At 44.0% G+C, this 18,620-nt stretch overlaps 2 protein-coding genes across 5 annotated transcripts; one reads left to right on the forward strand and one right to left on the reverse strand.

Annotated features, from left to right (window-relative positions):
- Nucleotides 1-6,156: 6,156 nt before the first annotated feature.
- On the reverse strand, nucleotides 6,157-10,478 carry SNRPD3 (small nuclear ribonucleoprotein D3 polypeptide). Of its 3 annotated transcripts, none has more exons than XM_076352848.1 (4): nucleotides 10,416-10,478; nucleotides 9,151-9,300; nucleotides 8,205-8,397; nucleotides 6,157-7,327 (listed from the first exon to the last, which is right to left on the reverse strand). In XM_076352848.1, exons 2-4 carry the CDS (start codon nucleotides 9,274-9,276, stop codon nucleotides 7,266-7,268), a joined length of 381 nt encoding a protein of 126 aa, XP_076208963.1. In that variant the 5' UTR covers nucleotides 9,277-9,300; nucleotides 10,416-10,478; the 3' UTR covers nucleotides 6,157-7,265. The 3 variants fall into 3 exon arrangements, with proteins under 3 accessions (XP_076208963.1, XP_076208962.1, XP_076208964.1); XM_076352847.1 differs by lacking the exon at nucleotides 10,416-10,478 and adding an exon at nucleotides 10,111-10,192; XM_076352849.1 differs by lacking the exon at nucleotides 10,416-10,478 and adding an exon at nucleotides 10,075-10,153.
- Nucleotides 10,479-10,583: 105 nt separating this feature from the next.
- GUCD1 (guanylyl cyclase domain containing 1) lies at nucleotides 10,584-18,250 on the forward strand. Of its 2 annotated transcripts, none has more exons than XM_076353081.1 (6): nucleotides 10,584-10,656; nucleotides 12,533-12,617; nucleotides 14,109-14,274; nucleotides 15,037-15,128; nucleotides 16,770-17,011; nucleotides 17,489-18,250. In XM_076353081.1, the coding sequence occupies exons 1-6, from the start codon at nucleotides 10,620-10,622 to the stop codon at nucleotides 17,578-17,580; spliced, it is 714 nt and encodes a 237-aa protein (XP_076209196.1). In that variant the 5' UTR covers nucleotides 10,584-10,619; the 3' UTR covers nucleotides 17,581-18,250. The 2 variants fall into 2 exon arrangements, with proteins under 2 accessions (XP_076209196.1, XP_076209197.1); XM_076353082.1 differs by lacking the exon at nucleotides 10,584-10,656 and adding an exon at nucleotides 10,977-11,019.
- Nucleotides 18,251-18,620: the final 370 nt, after the last annotated feature.

Genomic DNA, 18,620 nt, shown 5'->3' on the forward strand with positions numbered 1-18,620 from the left:
TCCTTGCAAGGAAAGTAGTACGACTATCTTGTCAAGCAACTTACCTGTAAACCTCCAGAACAGAGGCAGAGACTGTAGCCTCTTCTCCAGATTCAGTCTTATATCTTTCCCTGAAAGCGCTTCTCCATAAAGACATTTTTCACTTTTACCTATAGTGAGTAAACATGTTTGCCAGAAGCACAGGAATCCACAGCAGGATTGCACCTGTGGCTGTTATAAACTTACAGGTAAGATTCTCTTATTCTCCAGAAGCGAACATCAGTCTGTGTCCTTTAAGGATAAAATTAAGGGAGGAATTAAAGAAGGAGGATGAAAATAAATCAGGGTAGCACAGATTCAGCAGACCTTACTGGAATTGCCTAACAAGGAGGATTGATGTTTGTTGCAGGAGAGCAGAAAAATCAGAAAAGAGGGTACAAAACAGCTGTAACAAAACCAGCAAAACTGTACTTTTCCAGATGCCACTGAGGGACTTCCAGCAAAGCAGCCTGAATATCCTAAGAAGTATTCACTCCAATAGGCCACCACGAAGTGGCTTACTGTTCAACAGGAGACTGATGCAGGAGGTAATGCTCAGAGACATCACTTCTGGGATGATCCAGCAGTTAGAGCACCCACTGGGCCTCTGGAGACTTTGTCCCTGAGCTCCAGGGACACTTATGCCAGTCACTTAAGGATAGGTACTGGAAAGTACTTAGGTGCCTAGCTCATTGGTTTCAGCAGGAGTTGTGGGCCCAAATGTCCTCAAATCCTGGTCTGAACCTCTTCGTCGCTTGGTCTCCATCTCCCTTTGTGAAATGCGAGGTGACAATGTCTTTATACCCTGTAACAGTTTTGTAAAGAAAAGCACATGAAAGCAGTGGTCAGGCACTTTACAGCATGGAGCCATGAACAAGCTAAAGGGACAGTTCCATATAACACACCAACTCCCTGCAAATCCAGGCATTCCTGTTGCCTTCCCTTTGCACCATCAGCCCAATGCTGTTCATATTCCCGCCGAGTGCTCTGTCCCACTCTCTGTTAAGATTTCAGGCACTGTGGGACAAAATGTGAGGAGTTTTGCCTCACAACAAGCAGTGGTTTGCTCTGGAGTAGAAGTACTGGCATCTCCCCCCTGAGCTGGAAATAGAGCAAACCCCCAACCAGACAACAGGTTTTAAGTCCCCAGGCAGGGGAAAATGAAGAACAAATTAAAAGTTCGCTGCAAGCAGTTCACTAAACAGAAGAACAATAATAGTGTTTTTCTGCCATTCTTTTCATTTCTCCCAGCATAACTACACATCTTCTGGATACAATCTGTTTCTTTGCCAGGGCTTCAACATTCTCCCCTGAATTAATGATACTGGAAAATCTCCACTTTTCATAGACTCCGATAGTCTCTGTTGAGCAGCAGAGGGCTGCACAATACTTCCTTATGCAATCACTGGTTCTGTGCCAGGCATAATAGCCTGTCTACTAGGAACAACCAATTCACACACAAAACCAAAATACTTTTCTCATTAAATGGCTGAATTAGGGAGAATAAAAATACCCCGAACCTACTGGTCATACTGCACACTAATGTCAGCCTCCACACTGAGTTAAATAATCCCACACCCTAGTCTTTGAGGAACAGTTAGCATGAGCAGAGGAGGGTGGCACTTCATTATTCATTACCTCCAAAGTACTCTTGACACTATCAAGAACTATTATTACAGGACCAGGCAACAACAGGACACCTGAAGCAGTTAAAATGCAACTTTATCTGGGAAAGTACTTGCAGACAAGCACTGCTTTGGCTACTTCAGGCACCAGCATACTGTAGTCATATGGTAGCTCTTCTGTCTGCAGGCATGATCTGTCCCTGAGTGGATGAGGAGGTGGAGAACTGTATCATCTTACTTGCAAAATAATCTGCAGCACACTGCCCACATCAGCATTTGTTTCAAGGCTATTCTGGACCATGCTTTAAATGTGGTGTATCTGTATTTCCTCCCAAAGAAACACTGAAGGCAGGACGGTCCCATAAAGTTAGCTTTATCTAATGTGAGAGGAGGAAGACCAGGTCTTATTGTCTGAAATCAGCTTAGCTGCAATAAGGTGCAAGTCCAGATCTAAATTTTTGCCTCTGTCAGGATGGAAACATCAAAGAACCCTGTGAGAACCCTTCCTCCATTTTGACCCATGGCTGAGAAATAAGCAACCAAGTCATTGACACTTTCTTGTAGACCTCAGAATTCCACCCTTTGCTACCTTACCAAATCATTACTCCACTAGGATGTCAGCCTTCCATCCTTGCTCAAATTTTACTGGCAAGAGGAAATAGGACATGTCTACTTTAAATGAAAGCTCACTGTGAAGATTAAGTAACAAAGAGATACAGACTGGACAGTTATCCTGACCACCAGCACCAGAAATTCACAATTTCCACTCCATTCTGCCCTTCTAGAAGTTTTCTGGAGAGCATGGGAGATCTAGGGGCCACATCCCTTTACTTCTGCCTTTCACTGGCAGAGATTAAGAGGCTGCCTCTCCTGCAATTTTAAGAGTTGATATAAACCAAGTTCTGTTACCCTGGAGAACAGGACTTTTACAATGTGGCATGTAATTACACTCAGAGAAGAGACACCGTAGCTTGCCACTTACCTCATCTACACAGCATCCCTTCCCAGTCTCTCTCAGTCATAACACAATACCTTGCAGACTGATATTTTGCAGAGTACCCTTGGAAAATGAGCTAAAGAAAAGTACAGCTTTAGAATCAAATACAAGTTAGACACACCAGGAGAGCAGAACTGCACATCTATGGGATGAAAGCACTTGGCCAGTGAGGAAAAGTCTTACAGTTCTGTGCAAAGCAATTTTTTCAAGTGATACCTTCTCCAACCATTTAACTCTTCTCTGCCGTTGTCAGGGTCTCCCCTCTGTTTTTGTACCAGAGCACAACCTCGGTTTTGACTCAGGAAGACTGGGTGAATTTCTACCTGCGCTTCTCCACACATCATTTTGCATGGCTGCAGTGTAGCTTCTCTGTCCCACATGAGTACTTCAAAGGCATCTACGCTAATGATATCAAAGGGGCAAGTTCATGGCAAAGCTTCAGGCCAGTAGCCTGTCTCTCTGTCAAAAGCAGGAAGCTACGGTGAGTCCTGAACACACAGAACGGGAAGAGGTTTACAAGCCCACACACAAAGCAATGGCAAAGAATGAAAAGAAATGCTGCGATCTGTGACGAAAGAAAAGGTGACAAATAAGGGCAGATGTTAAAAACAGACAGCTGCATCTATCCATAGTATACTCCGTCCCAGAGAAACAGATTGCTTAAGTTGCTGAACTTGAGGAATCTGCACGACCTACCTAAGTGCACGTGCCCAATTAGCCAAGTGCCAGGGAAACACACAGCATCGAGCAACAGCTGGAATAACCTGGGTGCGTATGATGCCAGCACTCTTGGAACACTGAAGAGGAAAGAAAATAAGCCGAGTATTTTCATGCTAGCGTTTGTAATAGTACTGAGTTTATGGATTTTATAGCAGAAGTCACATTTCTTGCATTTTTTCCTTCCAGAGGGTTCTGATTTCTTGCATTTCATACTCTTACCGACAGAGCCATCTAGTGGATGAGACATCATTTGTTAGAAGGAAAGTTTGATTTCTCACACTGTAAGTAAGGATAATACACACATCGCATGTAGGCTCTTCAAAGCAGCCGGTAACAAACTAGCATATCAGTTAGTCTAGTCAGAAATTTCTAAGTGATATGTTTGTCTTGGCTGGGGCTTAAATTCCTACCAATGTGAAACTTCAAACTTTTCAACGCTAATTCACAATATCTTTCTGAAGAGGGTAAACAGTTCATCCTAGACTCAGCCTCAACCTGAACTCATAGTGCAAAGCTTTTCGTTCATGCAAAATCCAGTATCTTCTTCAATGCTGATGTGGATTAGAGGTGTTACGTGTTTTAAATAAAGCTTAAAAGCTAAGGCAACACTGGTTGGAAAAAAAAGTTTTAAAAAAAGTTTCATTGCTGTGTGCTCAGTGGACAGTCACAAATATAGAGAGTGAGAAACATCGGAAGGGGTAGAATATTCTTAAAGCAGATACATTGCAGTTTGTTCTATCTGTCAAACCTACTGGCGTGGGTTATTGTTTCTTTCTGAAATTCATGGTTGTCCCCCTGCCCTCAGTGCTGCTGAAAGCCACATCAACTGTTTCAGAGAAGAGAGGAGATCTCAGTGGAGAGAACAGAAGCTTGGCATTACACAGGAAGGAGGAACAGGAACTTTAAAAAACAATAGAAAAGGTAAGCCAATCATCATTAGCGGAAACAATCCCCAACAAACCTGCTACTGCCAGGCGGCTTTAATTTGCTTAAATAGCATTTAACCATTATACTCTTTAGGGTTCCCCTTGGTGTTTCAAAGCCTTTGCCATTCCAGTAGCTGTCTGTGGTCAAAATGGGGTGCCATTTCTCCCTGCCCTCTGCAAAAGAAGCTAGCATCTAACCTTCAGAAAAGGCTACATGCTATTTAACAGTCAGAAGGAAACAGTGAGATGCAAAGCCAATGGGCCAGATTTGCAGCCTTGCCAAAATGTTGAATCTCTTCCAAAAAATACTTTTAGTCAAGTCCCCCATCTGTGGCTTACTTCCTTTTCCACATATTATTAGTTCTTTTTGGAGGCTTTACAGAAAAGCGGGCTGGGATGTACCTGATAGTCCCGGAAAAAAAAAAAAAGAAAGATGTAGCAATAATCACTGTTAGTTTCCTCGAGAGGTTACAGGGAGACCATATAGAAGCCAGACCCAAAGGAGTTCTGGCAGTGATTTCTCTTTGCTCAAACTGCGAGTTCACCTCTTGTCTCTCGTTACTAAACAAGGTAACAGTAACTTCCTTTGTCACTCACTGTACATTAGCCGTGGCCAGGCCACCCTTTAAGCAGAACAGCTTGCCATCCTTCAACACATACACACTCAAACATAACCACTAGTTTACATTTATGGCAATTAGTTGTTGCACTAATCAATCTCAGGTTTCTATTAGGTGTTTGCTTTGGAAGAGAAGGCAGTTCTGGCTGCTGAAGCATCCTATAAAATCTTCCAGCACACCCTTGACTCAAGTTATACAGAAAGTAATCATGTATTGTGCCATTCCTGTTCTGTCTGTTGACGGTAGTGTAACTCCATTGTACAAAAATTCTGACTTATTAGCAACACAATCACAAGCCTGATGTATTAAAAGCAGTAAACCCCAGTTAACGGACTGCAAATAAAAGACATCTATTTCAAATATACTACCTACTAGGGAAGTGGACATCTTGTATACCACCAGATAGCAACAAGCAAAGCCAGTAGATGTCAACAGAAATACCTGTTCTTACCTACCAACCCATTTCCAGAGATCCCAGGCATTAGCATGGGGTACTACAAGCAGACAGTTCAATTCTTACCCTGAAGCTCACGGTACAACAACAGGACGAAATTCTTTTCTCCTTTGTGTGTTCAAAAATGTCAGTCTCAGTGGGCATCTAGTATAGAGTCAAAATGGACTTCAGCTTCATGTTGATTTTAAGATGGTCTTTCTCAAACCAGTCTCGTGAAATTCAGAAGCCTTTACTTAAGCATGGGAAGGAAATTCTGTGAAAATATGTCTTCTCTCCCACAGTAAGACCTAGAACCAAACTGATAATTAAGGAATTCCAAACAGTACAAACAGCTGTTACTACTAGTGATTAGGAAGGTTGTAGCTTGCATATCGACCAGTGGTTTTACTTGCCTGTATCTTACGCAGATACAGTCTCAGAGGGAAATGACCTATCAACTGGTATCAAGTCACAATTCTCTTCTGAGTGACTGTCAATTTGAAGAATGTACTTTTCCACAAGGAAGTGCTCAGTATCATTACTAAAGCCCCAAATTGCTCATTTTAAGTTGAAAATACTGTCTTCAGGAAAGCATTACTGCTATAGGAACATGACTCGCATGCCATGTTTTGAAGCAGGGCTTTGTGAAAACTGTCTTGTCTTTTGGACAAGTTCCTCAGCCTAGGCATAAGGCAACACTACAGTGTTTTTATAGTTGAGCTCAAGCGTATCTTAAACACATTTTAAGGAGGTTTCTAATGCAAATATTTAGGATCATTACTACCCAGAAGAACATGTAGCAGGGTTTTTCTAGTGATGTGAGACCAAATACAGCTTTATTTACAGACAATTCAACAAATTAATACATTAGTTCAACTTTCATGTCTGCACACAAGGGAGTCTTCACAGCATCAGAGCAGAAAAGCAAGACTAGCTATTTTGCACATGTACAGCCTGATAACTGATTGTGTGCAAGTATGTAATTAGGTACAGAGGTGTTACATTTAAACATTTCAACCATTTAAGTCAGTAAGAACAACCACACTATACTTTTCACAAAATAAACTAAAGTTACAACTACATTTGGCTTCCTGCAGATCAGCTGATGATCTATATGACTCTCTATAGATGTTAAGACCAAAAGCTAAAGTTGATCCTAAGTTTTGTTCAGAAGATTAGCATTTGTATTGAGTTGTATTTAACGGATAACCATTTATAAGACCTTCCCCATACACCTGCACTACCTTTCAAATTTACAAAACATTTCAAGTTTATCCTTGAAAATGCCTATTTTATATTCTGTCTTCTTTTCCCAGGCAGAGGGAAAAACCACTAAGAGAGTTAGAATAGAATTCTTCACTGCAAATATAGACTCAGGCTATCAAAGTTGTGTTTCTAATGAAAAATTCTCCCTCTATCCAAAGAGAAAAATAAGAAACGCAAGAATACAAGCTCAATGCACAGACCTGAAGATGGACCTCTATCTATTGTAGGTCCATATAAAGCAAAAGAACATAGTGCTTTGCTTCTTGGGAAGCTGCCTCTGTTTCGCTGTATTTTCCATAAATGCAGCTGCTAATATGACTTTAAAATGTACTATTTAAAAACTCTTCATCAAGAATGCCTTCTAATTCTTTAGAGAATGATTGACAACAGGACTAAACAAGAAAAAGGAAACACCATCTTTAAAAGTCAATGCATCACACAAATACAAAATAGTCAATATAGATATAAAGTCCGCTATTTTCCAGACAAAGCTATTTTAAGTTTGAAATCAACCTACAGTGTATTTGCCCAAGAGAAGTCCTGTCATGTAAGAGCAGACAAGTTTTTGTCAGAAACATTTATTAAACAAAACTGATACCAATGCACATGTAGTCAAGTTAATACCCCCTAATAAAAAAAGCATGTCGGTCAAGACCAAAATTATCTTCGCTTCTGGAAGATGTTGCCACGACCCATACCACGGCCTCTTCCTCTTGCAGCCACTGAAGAAAGAAAACATCAGGGATGACATGAATTTGACATAACTGCATATTTATCTCAACAACTGACAAGCAAAACATAAAACACCACTCAAAGCCTCTTGCTTAGAAGCAAGGAAATGAGGCTATCCTATGAAGTTCAGAAAGTGATATGACAGCAAAGAGTTTTCTGTGAGAAGAACCAGAGCTAATGGTTACACAGTCTTGCTACTTAGAACAGATGCAGTGAATATTCACACATTTTGTGTTCCTTCTAAGTCGACACACAAATCTGTATAGCCCAAGAGATTTAAAACCCCACACTCTTGCAAGGTTTTGCAACAGAGCTCAGTATGTTTCAGCAGATGTGACTCCCCCATGTAACCTTACTGCATTTGCTAAAGTTAACCAAGGACTTTGCGGCCCATGATTATTACTCAATCTTGTTATAACTAGATTGTTCCCCTGAGAAAGGTACAAATGAGAGTGGGCTACAGAATGGCTAATAATTACAGCTTCCCAGTAGTTTAAGTACCATCTTAATATCTGCATTTGTTTTTCTACAAAAGCTTAACAGAAAAGCTGAATCCTTCCCTAAGTATTCCAAACAACTAGTGGCCACAATCAGTGGAAAACAGAAGATGAAGTTTTATATAAAGCCTCTGTTCAACAAGACTACTCACTATATCTAAATTACTGTAGCATCCATATTACACATTCAGGTAATTGGGCAGTTTGAGTCTTGACTCCCACCATAAGATGAAATATACAGAAAAACCATGTATGAACCATTACTCTTTCAGTTTCTTACAGCTTCCATTTCCTCAGCGATAGAGATGACAGTTTTCCAGTTCTTCTACAGCAAAATGAGGGGGGAGGACCATAAACAAGTTGTACGCACCTTGAGCTTTGAGAATAGCTGCTTTTCCTCGCCCAGCTCCAGAACCCTGGTTTTTATTCTTCATGCTCTTTAGCATAGGAGCATTCTTCAACATATCTGGTAAAATGAGAAATCGTATCTTGCTACCTCTGATGTACACTTGTTCAAGCTGTGCCACTCGTCCATCTCTGTATGTCACCGTTATGTTGGACATCTGGAAAGTAAAGGCCAGTCAGTGCTCATAGAGGCCTCTAACAGTTCTGTATTCCTATTTCTCTTGCCTGTAGAATACACAGCCAGGATTCAAGTACCAAAGCCAAAGACTTTCCAAGCATACTGCTTTCTCAACTGGAGTTGTGACACAAGGCATCCAGGAGCATTTAAACATACTCCTAAGCCTGCTACCATTCAAGCAGGCCCAGGACTTCTGTTTTCTCACCAGTTTGCGAATTAGTTTTATCTGCTTTGTTAGTTTTGCTTTCTCATATTGAATCAGTTTTAATAAAGCTGTTCTAGTCCTAACTATTAAGGAAGCATTTTGATTTCAACAATGACTTGCCTGTAGTCAATCAAAATTAAGCCCTCTTGGGATGACTAAGTAACGTGCATTAAAAAAAGCTTCCATTTCTTAAATCAAGGTTTGTTTATTCGTACACTCAATGGCTTTAAATAAAGAACTCCAGCAGAAACATTGTTCACAGAACAGAATCTTAAGAACCCTGATATTATTGACAGGAATGCCCAATCGACTCTAAAACTGGAAAGAATAAGCTCTGGCCTTTTTGGAGCGCTCAGTAATCCTGAATCCATTTCACTATGGTAAGACAGTGTACACGCAGCAGTACAGTTTTCTTTATCCTAAGACTAAAAGCAATGGTCTTTTAATCAAGCTACCAATAAGCTAGCTATCAGCCTTTCCAGGCACAGATCAGACAGCCTTCCCTCCATCCTTCTGAAGCAGGTATACCTGACAATTCATGTTGTCTTCAGCTTCAATAAGTTTTCCTCGGTAAACTTCTCCTGTATTGGTCTCACATGTCACAATATGACCTTCAGCCTCATGCAGGACTTTAATTGGTACTCCAATCGACATGTTTGCAGTGCTGTGGCTCTACACCTGAGACAAGAAAAAAATCAAAGGACGTAATTACAAAGGAGGTTGTAGACTAGGTTTTACCTACACAATCTACCAGTGTAACGCGCCGATTTTCTCTCTTGCCCAAACACACCATATGCTTTGACGATGCATTAATAAAACTTCCCTAGAAAGACACCCATGGCAAGAAAAGACCTAGAAGATCAGCAAAAGTAAGTCTTTCCCTTCAGAAAGTGTTTTCCCTAGGAAATTCGCTCGCAAATACCAAATAACGGACCACTTGTATAGCCAGGTGTACCTCAAATGGAAATAGCTCCAGGCGCACCCCATAACGGTACAGCCAGCCTGACTGCCTACGAGCTAAGCTGGACCTGTGGGTAGCACAGCCACGCTCGCAGACCACATCACCTAAGCAACAGGCTCTACCACGAGGGAGCCCAGCCCACTCCACACGCACACCCCGCAGCCCTGGTGAGCGCCCCGCGCGACCCTCCTTCACCTGAAGGCCTCCAGCCTCAGCCCTGCCCCAGGGGCAGAGGAGGGCCCGAGCCCCGCGGGGAGGCCCACCCCCAAGAGGCCGAGCAGAGCCCCCGAGGCCTGCGCAGGCCGGCGGCCGCCCCACCGCGGTTTCGCCCCTCAGGCCCGGGCGCCCGAACGAGCCCACAGGCTCCAGGGGATGCGGCGCAGCTCGGATGCTCCCCCACGGCACCCGGAGAGCGAGAAGGGCCCTGGCGCTCCTGGGGACACCCAGGACAGCCAAGAACCCCGCTCAAGGCCGGCTCCGCCGCCACTCACCACCCACCAATCGCCTCAGCCCGGGCCCGCGCTCACCCCTAATGGCCTCCTCCAGCTTCCCGCCGTGCACCGCGCGCCGGAACCGGAAGGCAGCAGCGGGAGCGCCCCGGCCCCTTCCCTTCCCGCCGCGCCACCGCCAGGGCGCCCGGGGCCGCCGGGCCGCGTTGCCTCGGCGCCACGGTTCCGCCGCAGTCTTGCCCCGGCCGGCCGGCGGTGCCCCCCCCCCGGGGCAGGGCTGGCTACCGGCGCCCCCCGCGCTTCCCCGCCCGCCTCAGGTCGCGCCCCGGCCCTGGGTCCCGCACCCCCCACCCGCCGTGTCATGCCCCTGCCCACCGACGCACCCGACCGCCACCGCCCACACCGCGGCGACGGCGCGGGGAAGACGCCTCGGGGCCCGGCCCCCCGCAGCCCCCGCCTCCGCGCCCGCCCCCGGGGGCGGGAGGAGCCAGCGCCGCGCCGAGGCACGCCGGGCCCCTGGGCCGCGCCGCCGCGCGGGCGGGCTCGGCGGGGCCGGCAGTGAGCGGGCGGCGGGGCCCGCCGCCGCCATGAAGAGCCCCCGGGAGGCTGGGGAGCCGCCGCCAGGTCAGTGCGCCCCACCGCGGCAGCGGGGCCGGCCCCGGCCGCCTCCCGCAGCCCTTCTTCTGCGGGCGGCCGCCGCTCGCCAGCGGGGAGCGCGGGGCGCCGGTCGGAGCCCTCCTCAGGGCGCCCCGACGGCGGGGTGGGGGCCGGGCTGCGGGGTCTCCGCGGCGGGGTCGGCCCCAGCGGCACGGGCTGGGCGCCGGCTCGGGCCGGGGGAGGGAGCTCTGCGTACGGCCCGGCCCGCGGCGGGGAGCGGACGGCTCTTGCCCTCCCCTTCGGAGGCCCTGGCCGCCTCCTCCGCCTTCCCCGAGGCGCGAAGCTGCGGGTTGCGCCAGCAGCAGCAATGTGGAATTACTGGCTTCGTCTGTAAGTTCGTTGCGCTGAGGAGCTGGGAAACCGGAGAGGTGTTTCCAGTGTTAGTTACGGCCACGGCGTATACTGGCTTGTATCTTCTCTCGGGACTGCTGACAGTCATCCCCCAAGGGGTCTGGGTGTGTTGGGAAAGAGGATGACGGGAAGCTGAACATCCAAGAAAATTAAAGTCATTACCCTTTGAAGTCTTCACGTAGAAAATGTTACCTCTTCAGTTAATCTTGGGACTTGACAGAGGCCCTGGGTATTAACAAAAAGGTGACAGAATCGTAACATGCCAAGAAAAAATGATGACAGAATACTTACAGATCCTGGTTTGAGGAGTTTTTGGCTTTTCATTTTTTCTTTAGGATACTTAAGAGCACCTTAATCTAGATTAATTAAAAAGATTGAATATACCAATGGGTATGCCAGTCTTCAAAGTCACGATTAAACAGTGGCACAACTGTACTTGGAAGGAGCCCAGAGTATCTGTCGTGGCTTGCCCCTACAGTAGGCTATAGTTTTGTTAAAAATAATGTAAGATGACAAACGTTATCTAAAAAGTAAAACTGCATCAAATCTAGACCAGTCCACGTGATGTCAAATGCATTTTTATTCCCATCTTAAAATGTAGCTGACCTTGTGTTAACAAAACTTTTCAGAGGTCTTTTCTAGATCAAAGGTAAGGTTATTAAGAAAAGCCCTTTATGATTAACTCACTTTGATTGACGTTGAAGTAGCAGTAACAGGCACAACTCGTCAAGTCCTTCGAGTGGTAAGGGTGTTTCTGAAACTGAAACCACCACATTGCCAACCCTATAAAAATAAAAACTGAGGCAGAGGGATGGAGTTACTTGTATTCTGGGACTTTTTGGTAGAGATTGTTCTTCTTCCCTCTCCCCTTGTTGAGTTATTGAGGGAGTTAATACAGAAGGCCAACTGGTGCCATTTGTGAGCTTTGTTAACCTAAAATTACTCACATAAATTACAGTCCCTGAAGAAAAAGACATCTGTAGAAAAGGCTCAAATCTGTGGGGCTTGTAAGAGATCAACGCCTAGAGATCTTGGTTGTGTCTGTTTTCTCACAGTTTGCTTTAACTCCTTTTATGGCACAGAAACACATTCGGGCACAAGAGAAAGGATGAATACCTGTGCCTTACCTGCTATTATTTAGGAGGCGATACAGCTTCATAGTTGGGGGCTAGCGGGTATGTCACCCCATCAAAAAGAAAAAAATAAAACTTCCAGGGAAAAGGGGCTGGACCATATGGCAGACTGATCCATGTATGGAACAGTAAAGGAGTACGAGATTAAACCAAATGCTTAACTCTACAGAAATACCAAACCTGCATTCCCCTAAGAAAGAAAAAATACCTGCCGATCAGATAAAGTAAAAAAATGTTTATGTTTCCGCCACTATAGTGCTGAGGACAAACTGACTTTTAATGCTGAGGTGTGGAAAAAACATTCCTGTATGGACTGACATCTTTCGTGTTTTACTCACAATGGGGTGTTTTCACTACAGTTGACTGCATCCAGCTGAAAGTGCCAGTCATTCAGCAGCTGTACCACTGGGACTGTGGGCTAGCCTGCTCCAGGATGGTGCTTCAGTAAGTGACTGTTTTGGTTTGAACGGGTGGGAAATCCCATCCCATGGGAGAGGGGTAGCAGGAAGCAACACCCAGGGAGAAGAGGTGTGTTTAAGCACCTGTGAATTTAACTTAGTCTTATGAGATCGCATATTCTCAGGTACCCCTGAATTACTGCTGCTTGGGCCTGGCACAGCTCTCCAGCAGGAGCAAGGGAAAATATAAACTAAGATGAACTTAAGACCCTTTTGAATAATTGACTGTTTTGACAGATGCAAAATATCTGATCAGCTCTAAGAACTTTGCAGGTTAGCATGCATAACCTAATAAAAAGTTATCCCTCTTTCCTGTTGTTGTAATTCAGAACTGATACTTAGCGCAGCAATTCACCTAATTCCTTTCTGTGTTTTCAAGTGATGGGTAGGTGTAACCCAGTTTATGAGCACATACTACCTCTGTCCCGCTGAGCCCCCAGTCTGTGGGATGAGTGTTTTTGTTCCAGGAGTAGTTTCAACTTCAAACAATGCACTGTATTGCCCTTTGGGGTTTTTTTTTGTTTTGGTTTGGTTTTTCTTTTTTTGAACTAGTAGCTGTCCTGCTGAACTCCTCTTTCCTTCCACAGAGGAACATGAGCTTAGGTGCAGGAGAAATACCTATTTAGATGTCCACTTAGTAGATATGAAGCAGAAGATTTTCATTTCTCTCCATCCCTTCTGCCAAGACGTTAGTCCGTGTGCTGGTAATTTCCCATCTTGACTACTGTAACCTCTGCCTCTTTATTCCCTTTACCTCTTTGCCACTCCAGTCTGCCCAAAACTCAGCTTCCAAGATTAATCTTCTCACCCTGCTGATCTGACCTTGTTTGCCCTGCATCCTCAATTTCAGTCCCTTTTTTTTTTTCTCCATTACTTCCATTTGTTTTCTGACTTCAAGAACTCTCTGTAACTGCCTCTCCCCACCCCTCTGCAACCTGTCCCAAGCTTCCTCCTGACTTCATCTCCCCTTCATTGGCTTTTGTGCCATCAGTGCCTAAGACAAGCTTCCTTTGAATATTTACCGGCTTCCTTTACAGTTCCTCCTTTTGAAATCCATCTATTGCGTGAAGCAAGTTTTAGTCTTTAGCACTTCTTTCTGTGTTTGCTTTAATATGCTTGTACATTTAGACTGTATTGTACATTTAGACTGTATGCCCTTCAGGACAGAGTTCTATACTTGCTCAGTATAGCTTGCCTATTGTACAGCATCTGTACAGTTCTAACACTATAAAACAGTCAAGATACCCATACACTTCCAGTTTAAAAAAGTCAGCAATAAATCCAGTTAAATATTCCCTACTCCCTTCCCTCCCCTTAAATTTGTGGCTCCTTTGTGGGTTGGGTTTTTTTGGTTATTTCTTAGCCAAGCCCATTGTTTCAGTTTTTATATCCTGTGATGTGGAGGCTTGGGCTGCAGCACATATTTTGCTTCTCCTCAGAGCTTGCTTCCCTTTCCCTGCCTTTCCTAATACCATAGGTACCTGAATCATTTGGACAATGATGAATTTCAGAAAGCCATCCAGGAACTCCAGTTAACAAAGAGTATCTGGACTATTGACCTGGCCTACCTAATGCGGCACTTCGGTGTTAAGCATAAATTTTGCACCCAGACGCTTGGAGTGGACAAGGGCTACAAAAATCAGGTTAGTATTCTTATCTACTGGGAGACAGCAGGCAGTTTTAAAAGCCCCACGTGTCATGCTGTAAAAGCTCTGCCGTCTTACTGACAATTAACCACAGTTCCTGTAAACAAGGTTTGCCTATTGCCAAAACTGGCACAAATCAGCTCCAAAGGCAAGGCTAGATACGATCACACATATTTTACATCTTTGATTCCATAATATGAATTTTTAAGAACTTTTCATGTAGTACTCATGAAAGGTCCCAGCCTATTTGACAGCCTTGGAGACTGAAGCCCTCTATTTATCTACAGAACAAGTACAGCCTGGGCGGCAGCAGCAGTGCTAGCTTCCACACTTTCCCCACCACCGTGCCTCAGCCCTGACCTGGAAGAACCACCTCTAGAGGTCAGAGGGGAATTTGGCCTCCATATCTATTGAGAGCTTGGCCTCTTCAAGATTGCCAACAAGGGGGCCAATGAGGGCCTATAGTGGCGATGGCTTTTCTAATGCAAGCTCCTGCCCAGTACGAACCAGATGGGCTTCTTTCCTGTAAGCAGCTGAAGAGCCACTGGATGGAGATTACAACAATAATTGACCAGGAGTGAATTTAAACTTATAATTTAGAGCAGGAATCCTTACCCTGTTACCAGTGAACTAAGGGAGAGATCTCTTATCCCATAGCCAGATCTCCAACTTACGCAGGCCCTTGCTAGCAAGGATTGTAAGTGGTGGATTACCTAAGGTAAACATCATTCCAGTTCATAACTTCTGTTATCTCCACAGTCATTTTACAGGAAGCACTTTGACACAGAAGAGAATCGAGTGAATCAGCTCTTTGCACAAGCCAAAGCCTGCAAGGTGCTGGTGGAGAAGTGGTAAGTTTATTGTTTTCTTTCCTTTCTCTTTGGAGATTCTGTGGGCCTCACGCTTTTCTTGGAGAAAGAGACTGAAATCAGGCCCCAAGCCTTTTTTGTGAATGTGTCTTTCTACTATATGTCTCAAAAAAACCAAAAAGTGGACATCAAGAGTTAATAATGAAGTTTGAGGTAAAATAGTCACAACATAGAGTAAGTGATTTGAAAATGCTGACAGGAGTTGATTATTGTTTACATTTTGAATTTGATTAAGATTATCCAGTAGGGAGTGTCTACAGCACTCTAATTTGCCACTGTTGGAATTAAGGAGTGCTATGTGGGCACACAACCCATTGTTCCCAGAGCTACACAAACGTAGCTCTCTGTTCCTAGACAGACGCGCAAAGAAAAAGCTAGCATATGAGCTTTTGCCAAGAGGAAGATGAAATAAGGAACTTCTATGAAAGAACTGCAAACCCAGGAGAAGGGGAAAGACTGCCTAATTGTTTCACAACCGACAGTGATATTCTACATGGGAAATAACTAAGCGTCCGTGTTCAACTTGAGCTGCATCCCTTTTTGTAGTGAAGCTGGATTTGGATCTCTGTTGTTGAAGTGGGGTAAATGATTAGGAGTAAGAAAAGAAGGGAGAGTACAGGGCAGCCACAACAGCATTTGAATGCTGCAATGCAACTTTCATTTAGCCGAATCATTAAGTGTCCTTTTTAACATACACGGAGTCTGTATGGCACCATCTGTTTAACTAGGGCTGCCACAGGACAGAAGGGACAGTCAGTCCACCTTGCTTTAGCAATCTTAAGATTGTGGCTCTGGTCAAGGCAGGGACAGAGGGCATATCTACATGTGCAGTGCTGAGGCTGGGGCATCAAAGAGGAGAAGTGACACTGGAAAAGATTAAAAAGCACATGAGTTCAGTTAGGTAGGGCACACAGCCTGGACACCTGGAGTGTATCCAAGGGATGGGTTTCTAATGCATATGGAATACACCATCTGCCTCAGTGAAGGACAGCTTTTAACAGATGAGATTATAGGTTATGTTTGGTTAACGCTCATTCTCTGTAAGAGGTACTATAGAAATAAAGCCTCAAGAGCATCAGGTAGTCCAAAATTACAACTGGGAGAAACATATATTCCTGTGTGACAGAGGCAAATTTGGGCACGTCTTAATTTGTGTGATTAATTGTGTATAATCACTTAATATAGTGATTATACAATCTTTAAGCACTCAGTTGATAAAAGATTTGGTGCTTCAGAAAGAAGTTTTTCTAAGAGCAGGAAAGAACACTTCATTTACAATTTTCCCACAACAGAAGTCTCTAAAGTTACTGAATGAGTTGCCAACTCCTTTAATACTCTTCTCGGGAGCATCTGATACATTCTGAGACTACATTTCTATTTACTGCAGAATCCAGAGCTGTTGCTCTGCATTTCAGTAGCAGCAATGAGATCAAAAGGCCTTGAATGACACAGGCTTTGTCTGTAGCAAAGCTTGCACGGTTTAACAGCAAAAAGCTGTACCTGTGAGATAAGCTGTACCATGCCAGCTGCATGTTGTAAGTACAGTTCATCACACACACTTCATTGTATACCAGTCTCTTTCCTAAACTTGTTAATAAGCATGTCTTGATTTTTTTTCTGCAGCACAGTAACTGTTCAAGACATCCAAAACCACCTGTCCCAAGGTCATGTAGCCATCGTCCTAGTGAATGCAGTCCTGCTATTGTGTGATCTTTGCTCAAGTCCTGTCAAATACTGCTGCTTCCTCCCCATTGGACAGAAGTGCTTCTGCAGGAATCCTGACTACCAGGGCCATTTCATTGTGTTATGTGGCTACAACAAAGCCTCAGGGAGTATTTACTACAACAACCCTGCCTATGCTGACCGTGAGTAGCCTGTTCCTTTTGGGTGGATTCTCAGCCACCGCATTACTAACACGTCTGTAATACAGAGCCACAGCTGGACTTCCCCTAATAGTGTGCGTAAATTTCAAGCATCACTAACCAATTTGTCAGAAGGGGTTTTGCCACATTAATTAAATCAGCGCTGCATTTTGTGCTGTGATTTACTTGAGGCACTGAGATACACATTCTAGCAAACTTGTTTGGCTTTCAGATGGGTTAGTGAGAGATGCTGAACCATTGTTCAGAATATAACAGGATGGCCAACTTAGTACAGCATTACTTCAGTGAGCACTGACTTTGAGATGAAAAGATCTACCTGAGTAAAGCTGTAACCTAAGCTGATAGGTCTAGTCTGTATACTAGTTACTTTTCTTTGTAGAGGCTGCTAGACCCAGTATAAGAGCCTTTCACAGGCAAATTCTTCTGAATTTTTAGTAACATTTTGTTCCTCCTTAACAGGAACATGCTGCACCAGCATCAGTAACTTTGAGGAAGCCAGGACAAGTTATGGCACTGATGAAGATATTCTGTTCATCTACACAGACAGCTGACATCCACACCTGATACTTCTGGTCCTTTCCTGTGCAGCCTGCATGGCAGCTGGCTGCTTGTCTCAGGACTCCCCCTGCAGCGACCTTGCTCCTGAACTGCAGTGGGATCTTAAACAAGGGAGGCTTTATAGACATTGATAGGACTATATTGCAATGCTGTCTTTACCTTTTTTTCCCCCCCGATAATGTATCTGATTTTGCAATGTATGTCTCAGTTTTTTGGGGTTTTTTTTCCTCATCTTCAACATTGCACATTTGACAGCAGTTTTAAAATACAGGCCTAGAGCCTGTTCACTTTGAGCTTATTTTCAAATTAAACACATGAGAAAAAAGCACCAAATTTATGAACTTTAAAACTTGGTAATACATACATAGGTTTAGGTAAACAAACCCAGGAAAATAAAATAGAAAATACCTGTTTCTCTCTCTGTCAAAGCATCAAGGGCTGATCTTTATCCTAAATCTAGGGATTTGAGGTTCAGCAGGGTATTATGGAAGGAAAAAAATATTAACTTAAACCACTTTTAAATAACAAAAAATGCCTTGCTGGCTCATCAGTATTGTCTGCATTATAGGAATGAAACACATTTACTCAAGGAAAGTTCCCATGTACCAAATTCACCTTACACAGATTTAGCATTTATGCTACTGCATTAAATTTTGAATCGTAGTTATTGGTGTTGCTCCCTTGTACTACAAACTCAGTCTCTTGTGGCTAAATCCTCTAGGATGACTGCTCAGAGCGCCGTATTGCCCCAAAAGTTTCAGCAAAGATATTTTATTTGAACCTGGAAGTCTTTACTGCTCTTTGCAAAAACCTCTGAACATGATGCCACCCACATATGCCAGTTTCTGCAGAATCCGTTCTAAATATAAACTTTAAACTTATTAAGCAAATACAGAAAATGACCATCCACACTAACAGTATACATTTTGTGTGTAAATTGTAAATATCTGACAGCGTATACTGGAGTGTAACTAAAAGGCTGAATGATAATTTGAGCCAAATTTTGCTATTGGTATTCGTTCAGTGACCTTCT

Source organism: Aptenodytes patagonicus, chromosome 15, assembly GCF_965638725.1.
Source record: "Aptenodytes patagonicus chromosome 15, bAptPat1.pri.cur, whole genome shotgun sequence".
NCBI lineage: Eukaryota > Metazoa > Chordata > Aves > Sphenisciformes > Spheniscidae > Aptenodytes > Aptenodytes patagonicus.